Here is a 9,131-nt window from a genome sequence, read left to right on the forward strand (position 1 = left end):
TGAGGCAATTTCATGCCTAATATCAATATTATTGTACTACTATACTGTACTACACTGAGAATTTTAAGAATAACACTGCAGCTGTGAACATTCATTACAATCCCAAATGCTTACCACTAGGGGGAGCCAGAGTAGTGTCAGAACCAAACTGTGGTCTAGTGACCTTCCGGCACCATATCCGGCATGCATCTGCTATGCTCATTTTGGCCTATCACCTTGCATGGTTTTTAAGTGTGAGGTTACAATTTAGGAGTATGTGGGCTCTTCCACGGTGGGCTCAGCAGTTTTACATGAATCATGTCCATAAGCGAACATCTCCGTTGCTCTTGGCTCTGGAGTATTTGACAAAGCTCATGCCCTTTCCAGAATGTGTTTGTGACCATGTATTAGCTCCTAGGTGGTAAAATGAACTTCCACAAGATGTTCAAACAGCTGAGTCATTAAAGTGCATCAAATGCAAGCTAAAGACCTTTCCTTTTAAGAAATACTTAGGCTAAAAAGAGCTCTTTTGTATGCTTAAACAAAAACAGGTTTGGTTCTGAGTTATGAAGCTAATGGTGCTAGTTTAGTTCACAGGTGCTAGTGTACCAAATGAGGGATGTTTTAAAGCATTTATGTAAGTTGCTCTGGATAAAAGCATCTGCCGAATGCTGTAAATTTTGTGCCTTTGCTATTCTACAGGTGGTGGACCTTCTTGTGGCAATGTGTCGAGCTGCATTAGAATCTCCACGTAAAAGTATCATCTTCGAGCCCTATCCTTCTGTTGTTGACCCAAATGATCCAAAGACTCTGGCCTTCAACCCCAAGGTGCTTTCACTTCATTTTTGGACCACTATTTTTGTTTTTATATATACTTAAAGCCTCCCCTGTGTGGCTGCGGAGCGATTCATGATTTGAAATATTAACCAGCCATTTCCCTTTGTTGTCCTACTGATTCCCGGGTTTTGCGCTTTTTTGCTCCCTGGTCACAGAAGAAGAACTATGAGAGACTGCAAAAGGCGCTGGACAGTGTCATGTCCATCCGAGAGATGACCCAGGTATAGGCGGCTCACTGGGGAGAAACTGTGGGGGTTTCATGTATGCAACAGGTGCAGAACATGCATTAATTAATAAAAAAAAAAAAAACTTAATTTATTTATCTGACAGTTATACTCATCGGTCAGAGCTTAGAACTAATGCATGTAGTATGATGCATAATCAGACTATTATCAGGAAGAGAAATCAAACCTAAAACTTAAAGACTCTTCTGGTCACATTGTTTCTTTTATCAGTCCCTCCAGGATTTCATTATTACAATAATACATGCAAAATTAACCCGCACCACTATGACTTTGATGCACAAATTCACCAGCAACCCCAAAATGTGACTACATTTTTTCATTTTCACACCAAAAAGTGCAAAAATATCCTTTGCAACCTTTAAGAAAGGGTTTTTACGGGATAAAAAAACCTCCCCAAAAGCACATAGAATCCTGGAATGACTTTTAAGTGAACAATTAAGTCTTTGTAGAGACTGGATAAATGTAATTTTGACTGTGGGTTCACTCTGGTCTTTTATTGTTTCCAGGGCTCATATCTGGAGATAAAGAAGCAAATGGATAAACTGGATCCTCTTGCCCATCCTCTGCTGCAGTGGTTAGTTGCACATACTGTGTTTTGAGGCTTTAACTTACTGAAATGTACGTTTAAAAGGAGACATGCTCTCTTTCCTCTCACCCTCCCTCTCTTTTAAAGGATCATATCCAGCAACAGGTCCCATATCGTCAAGCTGCCTCTCAGTAGGGTAGGATCATTCTTCTGCAATTTCTGAGACTTTAATGAGGTTCTGAATGAGATACACTTTCCCTTGGCCACAGACATTATTATCTGCTTTTGTGCACTGTAATCCGTAGTGGATATTTTAACAACATAAAAAAGGACGGCCCCAGTCCAAAAAGTAATCACTGTAATTGTTTTTCTTTATATTTAAGGTTGAATGCTGTGTTCATTAATCATGATTTTTCCCCCTTATTTTCTATGATATTTAACTCTCTGTCTCTTAAATGCAGCAACTGAAGTTTATGCACACGTCACACCAGTTCCTGCTCCTCAGCAGTCCTCCAGCCAAGGAAGCCCGTTTTCGCACAGCCAAGAAGCTCTATGGTAGCACCTTCGCTTTCCAGTGAGTCCTGCTGCTCCGCTCTTCATCCCGCAGCAGCCGCCCCCCCCATTGGTTTCCCAAAGTGCCTGAGCCTGTTCAGAACTCTGCTCAAAGCTGAGCTCTTACCTGCTGAGCATTTCTAAGCTCCCAAAGCCTTGTAGCTACGCTCTTTTGAGCTTTTCCCACCACAAACTTTAAAAGGTTACTTGAGATGAAGGAGCATTCATGAAAATGCATAGTAAGCACTTTTTCTGTTCACATTTCCCAATCAAAGCGCACTATTGCATCTGCTAGTGGACAGATAGACTAAAGAAGCCAGATGGACTAGGTGTTGGGAGACAAGACAGATGTCTCAGGCCCAAACTTAGCGATAGTGCAAATTAAATCTCAATTTGACAACAGCTCTGGTGATTATGATGTGAGCTCAGAATAACAGCAAAGCTGGTCCTGCTGTGACCCCAGTCGTATATTTTAAGCCTGAAAGAACAGAGGAATAGTCCAGTCTGACAGTCCCAGCAGACTTGCTTGTCATGTTAAAATTTTCTTTTGTAAAACAACAAAAAAAAGCCTGAAGCCAGACAGGTCTATTCTACGTGTGTTGAAATTCTCTCCACATTTCTTTATTTTGTTACTGGTGCCTTATCAGGTCCATTAAGCATTTACATTTACATTTACAGTATTTATCAGACGCCCTTATCCAGAGCGACTTACAATCAGTATTTACAGGGACAGTCTCCCTGGAGCAACATAGGGTTAAGTGTCTTGCTCAGGGACACAATGGTAGTAAGTGGGATTTGAACCCGGGTCTTCTGGTTCACAGGCGAGTGTCTTACCCACTAGGCTACTACCACCCACTACCGAGCACCACTACTAAGCACCACTTAAGGATGCTCTACAATGATTACGCAATATCAAATCTTATCCAGGCTGTAAATTCCCTTTCACAAATAATGATTTAAAGGTCTCATGACATGAAAATGTGACTGTGAGATTAATTAACATTAATACGAGTTCCTCTTGCCTGTTTATGGTTCTGCAGTGGCTAGAAATGGCAATAGGTGTAAAGTGTGCTTTGGCCATTCTGCTTCGGCAGCTCAGATGGTTGGATCTGGAATTTGTCCTTTTAAGTCATCATAAGGTGAAAGGTTACCTCCCAATTCTCATGCATTGTCTGCCCAGAGAATTTCCCACACCCCATAAAAAGTTAGCTCCACCCACATGAGCCTTGAAAGAACAAACACACACACACACACACACACACACACACACACATATATATATAACAAGTCAGGGGACCTTTTAAGAAATGATTTTGTTCATTCATGGCGCATGTCATCGCTATGAAAATGTTTATATATCGAAATGCATTATAAGAAAATTCGCTCTGTCTGCTCTTTTGTGACTGTAGTGGCTCCCACATAGAAAACTGGCACTCTGTTCTGAGGAATGGATTGGTCAATGCGTCTTATACAAAGCTCCAGGTATGTGCTTCCTGTACCCACATGTTGTTGACTCTCTGCCCACCATATCGTTTTTTTTCTGGCAAAAGATTCCCGGTCTCGTGAACATTTTTTATGAGATTGTAATTGTTTGTTGAGGTCTTTTCTCCTGGCTCATGCCAGTCTGCTGACCATTGGGAATGACTAATGGACCTTTCCCACATTTCCTGGTTCCTCCTAATAGGAGTCATCATTGTAGCCAACTGAGTGAAAATGGTGGTGTTGTTCAATGAACCTTTGTGATTATGACATCTTTGACTACACAAATGAGCCATAAGCCATTTACAGTGGATCCAGAAAAAAATCACAGTGTATCACTTTTTCCACATTTTTGTTACGTTATAGCCTTATTCCAAAATGGAATACATTTATTTTTTCCCCTCAGAATTCAGCACACAATACCTTATAATGACAATGTGAAAATGTTTTCTTGAGGTTTTGGCAAAATTATTAAAAATTAAAAGAAAACTTCACGTGAAATCACATGTACATGTACACAGCCTTTGCTTAAAACTTTTGATTCACCTTTGGCAGCATTTACAGCCCCAAGTGTTTTTAAATATGATGCCACAAGCGTTGTAAATACTTTCCGGATGCACTCTATAACCAAATTTTGAACAGGCTTAGTTTTGCAGCCAAATCATACCTGACTCATCGAAGCATAGACACTACTACCGGTTATGCTGTCGTATTTGGCACCAAGGCATCCTTTAGTGGAGTCCAAGCCAAGTCAACACCTCAGGCCACATTATCCTGCAGAAAGAAGACACTGTCGTCAGGGAATGTTGTTTCCCTGAAGGGGTGTACTTGGTCGGCAGCAGTGCTTAGCTGGGTGGAAACCACATGAATGCAGGACAGTAGAACAGTATCCAAAACTTCCCATAGTCCATCCAGTAGGAATGCAATTAATGCTTATTGTGGATGCAGGTCCACATGATTCGTGGCACCGTGATAAGTCAGCGTCTAATGTCAATGTTTCACAGATTTTACTCCCTTTTTTATGTTATTGCTGATGGGCGTTAGCAAAATGTCTACTTTAAATGACTAATTAGACCATTGATTGTACAATGAGAATATGTCTATTGATAAAAAATGTATGAAAGCACAATGTATGTTGTGTCTGATGCATGTGTCTCTATAAAGAGCTGCAGGAGTCCTTATGCTAATGTCATCCATTTCTTGGACATTTCTGCAGTCGTGTCACGGCCGTTTATCTCTCAGCTCCACTCATCCTTCATGCTCCCCTGATTTTCTGTTCTCGTCTCCTTCTCCACGCTTTCATCTGTTCATCAGGCACCAGTCTCTCTTGTCATCTTCATTATCTTCCGAAGACAATTACTGACACACCTCTGCGGCGTGTAATTGGTCCGTGTGTCTTAACATCCTTCACACTCAGCTCACTTTCAGGTGTCATCTGGTATTTTTCTCATCTGCGGCCCTCACGTCTCCAACTACACTTATTCTGGTTCTTCTCTCAAGGTCCTTCTTACGCTCTTTCAATCCATGTTCTCTCTGGTGCCTTCATCATTACCATCCTCCATCCTCAGCATCCTTTCATTTTCTTCAATTCCATTCGGAATTTTAGAAAAAAAAAACTTTCTAATGAGCTGATTGTGACACCAATGACAGGAAATGATGTCACAATAGTAGCCGCGTGGCCCTCTGGATTCTGACTGGCCAGTTTTCTGGGCAAACTTCTGCTCCTCCTGTTCCTCTCTGTCTCTGTGGGTCTGTATTTGTCTCCTCCCAAGTCTCACTCTTCCTCCTTGCTCTTTCCACCCAAGCTGCACGGTGCAGCCTACGGGAAGGGCATCTATCTCAGCCCCATCTCCAGTATTTCTTTTGGATACTCAGGTAGGAATGATGTGCCCTTTTGCTCTACTTTTTCTTGCGCCCTACATTCCATTTGTTGTTTTCTTTCCATTCTCTTAACACCAACTTTATTCTCTTCTCGTGAGCTTTTCTTTCCCTCCATTCGATCAGTTTTGCTCTTGCTCTGTTCATTCGTTCGGCAGTGTGGGTATTGTCTGCTGCCGTGTGAACTGGGCCTTAACTCCCACCCTTAGGTTTCATCTGTTGAGGTGCTGCTGTAGTGGGGTGTGTGTTTGTGTGTGTGTGTGTGTGTGTGTGTGTGCGCGCGCCCTCAACAAAGCAGCTGGCCCACCCTGCGTTCGTTGTCCATCTGTGTTTGTGTGGCATCACACAATTTTTTTAAATTTTTAACAATCTTAGGTGTGGTGTGCGTATGCACTAATGCTAATCTGAGTGATTTATCACACTTTGCTTCACTGTTGTTAAATTCCCTGCCCTTCACCAGCATGCGGTCTGGTTGCTGTTTTTTTATGTGCTAATGACGCGTGGGTGTCACATTAAGAAGTGAACTTATGATTGACTGGCCTGGCAGCCTGTGGGTCTGTAATTTCCTATTAAGTATCTCATCGTGTCACATCAGCGGAGATCTACGGCACTGCAGTGCTCTTTGTTACTGTGGTTGTGTGATCACTTTTTTGTTTTACTTTGTGTGGTGTGTGTGTGTTTAGGAATGGGGAAAGGACAGCATCGTATGCCCACCAAAGATGAGCTGGTGCAACGCTACAACCGTATGAACACTATCCCACAGGTACAGAGCTGTTGCATTATGAGTATGTGTGTATTTGCGGGTTTCTTTAAGCTCTGTGACACATATTTAATCTCTTAGCCTGTCCCGCATCCTCTGCCTGCACAGAGCCGACCCATTCAGTCCAGGTTTCTGCAGAGTCGCAACCTGAACTGCATTGCACTGTGTGAAGGTAAATGCCCTGCTCACTGTCCTGGATCCTGCAGCAATAGTAATGTGTATATAAAGGTGACCCTGGGGTAGGGGAAGCTTCCACTCGATACACAGTCTTTATGAGTCAGCATTGTGACCAATTTTTGATTACCATAGCCATTGGTAAAGTTTTTGGCATATTTAATTTCAAAAAGTTTATTTATTACTTATTTGCAAAATAATATAAAACAAAGTAAAAAAACAGGTTTTGCTTAATGTGCGTAATTTCGCACATTAGAAATGTTATATTTTACATATTATTATCTACATTTATGTTCTACATTATTTAATTTAGAGCCCCAATTGTAAAAAAACCCAAAATGTTGGGATGATGTGTAAAAAGGTAAAAAAATGCATTAATCACATAAACCCATATTCTATTCACAATAGAACATATAGAACAATAGAAATATCAAACATATCCCAGTGTTATGTTACCCCAGTTCCATAATAGTGAACTAATTTGTCTGCTAAATGCCATAAATATAAAAATACTGCACTTTGATGTGTTTTCCATGTGAATAACATATTTGTCCTCTGGTTTGCAGTGATAACATCCAAGGACTTGCAGAAGCATGGGAACATCTGGGTGTGTCCCATCTCCGACCACGTCTGCACACGCTTCTTCTTCGTGTGAGTGCTCATAAGCATGGTCATACTGGCACTGACTGTCCATCACAGTGTGTATTTTGGACTAAATTGTGACATAATCCATGAATGTTAAGCATTATGATGATTTAGAGGACCCTGCCTGTGTCCCACAGATATGAAGATGGTCAAGTGGGTGATGCAAACATCAACACCCAGGAGCCCAAGGTGCAGAAGGAGATCATGCGTGTGATCGGTACCCAGATCTACTCCAGCTGAGATCTGAGGAGGCTCTCCGGGCTCCGCTGCCCATCTGAGCCGGTGTTTAGCAAGACACAGAGGAGCCTCCTGTCAGTCCCTCCACTTCTGCTCTAGTCCTTCTTTTATCCTCCTCTCCTCTGACTGACAGGCTTATGTGTTTGGACATGTGTCCCTGTCCTGAGCCCGGAGGTAAACTCAGCGGGCCATTTGGCTGTTGAACTGTCCCAGCCACGCCCTGATGGAGTTCAGATGAAGGGGAGCTGGGCCTGGCCGGCTTTCATGTGGCTCATTTTAAAAGGAACTTGTGAAGATTACGTCGTGCTGACGGGAGTGCAAGTTTGGTCTGATCTTTCTCTGTAGACACGAGCCAGACTTCCCGCCCCTCCTTCTCCCTCGCTTTCTTTTCCTGTTGTTGAAAGAGTCAAGGCTCACCTCCCCATCCCCCTCAGCCCCGACTCGGGACGGCACAGACTAAAGACTGCTGTGCACTTCACACTCCAGCATGGAACCACCTACAGAAACACACACATGTACACAGGAGCACAACAGACTGGATAAAACGGACAGATAAGTGTACACAAAGCAACAGTAAACACACACACACACTCTCAGCTTTTTCATTTCCTGTTAAGCAGTCTCATCAGTTGCATCTTCTCGTTCATCATGCAGCTTCTGTCCACCCTTCTGACTCGTCAATCTGTGTTTATCATTTCTCATTGAGAATATCTTGGAAAAGAAAGGAGGGACAGAATAATTTGAATTTTTTATTACATTCTCCGTCTCTGGATAGTGAATGATGGATTTTCCTGCTTTTTATTGTGTTTGTAAAGGCATTATCTCAGCAATTGTTTATTTAATATTCTTTGAGTAATGACATAAATTAGGGTCCGAGATGTACTTATCTCCCGTGCTGCTGTAGTTCAGTCATTCCTCCTTACGAAATCAATTTCCCCCCGCTGTCGTCTGCAGACACAGACTTCCTCTCCAGAATCCGCATCAATCCAGCAGTGAAACTTATTTCACCACAACGCGCTTTAGACGGTAAAATTACGGAAACATTCCACGTTTTTATTTATCATGAAATACAGTACATTATTTTAACAAGTACAGGAAATACTGAACTTGGTTGGCCCTTCGCTGTTGATTGTCTGCGTTACCTGATGCACAGGAAGAGGCTTCAGTTTCTTTTCATTTATGGTCTAAGTGCTGCAGGTTTTTATAGTACATATGCATTGTAGACTCGTATGTTGCTGGACCCTTACGCTGGTCTTTGCACTGATTCAGCCTTTGCCAAACCCTTAGATGTGCACCTTCTCTCTGGCCGTCCTGTGTCTGATGGAGGTTAATTTGGGGTCCGGTGGACAGGCTTAATTGAATGTGTTTACCCCAGTGTGCTACTGGATCACTGTTCTGGGACCAGTGCTTTTAGAGCATCTGAATGCTGATGGGCATAGGAAGTGAGGAGGATGTAAATGACTCCCCCACCCCACCCCCCACCAAGGGGGTTTTGTACAATTATGTATTTGTCCTTGTCCTCTGTCTGTGATCTGTGTACATGGAGGCCATGAAAGGTAATGAATGAATAAAATACTGGTTTTGCACAATTTTACACATTTTTTTTTTTTTGTCCTGTTCATTGAAGTCTTTGTGTTCCCTTTTTTTGTCGCAGTGCATTTGCTGGCCTGAAGAGGGCAGACTTGCTCTATGTGAATGAGTCCTGTTGGTCGGTGCATTGGGCGATATCACATCATTTCTGTTTCTGCAGAACATTTTTACACCATAATATTGTCATTATTATGTCTCTCAAATTTGCATTGTGTTTAATCATCTCATC

General features: G+C 42.3%; 1 protein-coding gene across 9 annotated transcripts in view; it reads left to right on the plus strand.

Annotated features, from left to right (window-relative positions):
• LOC114766326 (protein mono-ADP-ribosyltransferase PARP6) overlaps positions 1 to 8,906 on the plus strand; it is a 19,278-nt gene extending 10,372 nt beyond the window's left edge. For 4 of the 9 annotated variants that reach the window (XM_028957038.1, XM_028957040.1, XM_028957035.1 and 1 more), the window contains exons 14-24: positions 682 to 807; positions 972 to 1,037; positions 1,568 to 1,635; positions 1,735 to 1,783; positions 2,049 to 2,161; positions 3,549 to 3,621; positions 5,424 to 5,493; positions 6,180 to 6,259; positions 6,338 to 6,428; positions 6,997 to 7,081; positions 7,213 to 8,906. In XM_028957038.1, coding sequence (XP_028812871.1) covers positions 682 to 807; positions 972 to 1,037; positions 1,568 to 1,635; positions 1,735 to 1,783; positions 2,049 to 2,161; positions 3,549 to 3,621; positions 5,424 to 5,493; positions 6,180 to 6,259; positions 6,338 to 6,428; positions 6,997 to 7,081; positions 7,213 to 7,315 — 924 coding nt within the window. In that variant the 3' untranslated portion in view covers positions 7,316 to 8,906. Of the gene's footprint in view, positions 1 to 681; positions 808 to 971; positions 1,038 to 1,567; positions 1,636 to 1,734; positions 1,784 to 2,048; positions 2,162 to 3,548; positions 3,622 to 5,423; positions 5,494 to 6,179; positions 6,260 to 6,337; positions 6,429 to 6,996; positions 7,082 to 7,212 lie in introns of those variants that run through there. The other 5 variants (XM_028957041.1, XM_028957039.1, XM_028957037.1 and 2 more) reach the window with 4 other exon arrangements.
• The last annotated feature ends 225 nt before the right edge of the window (positions 8,907 to 9,131 follow it).

The sequence above is a fragment of the Denticeps clupeoides genome, chromosome 16 (genome assembly GCF_900700375.1).
Source record: "Denticeps clupeoides chromosome 16, fDenClu1.1, whole genome shotgun sequence".
Classification (NCBI taxonomy): Eukaryota; Metazoa; Chordata; class Actinopteri; order Clupeiformes; family Denticipitidae; genus Denticeps; species Denticeps clupeoides.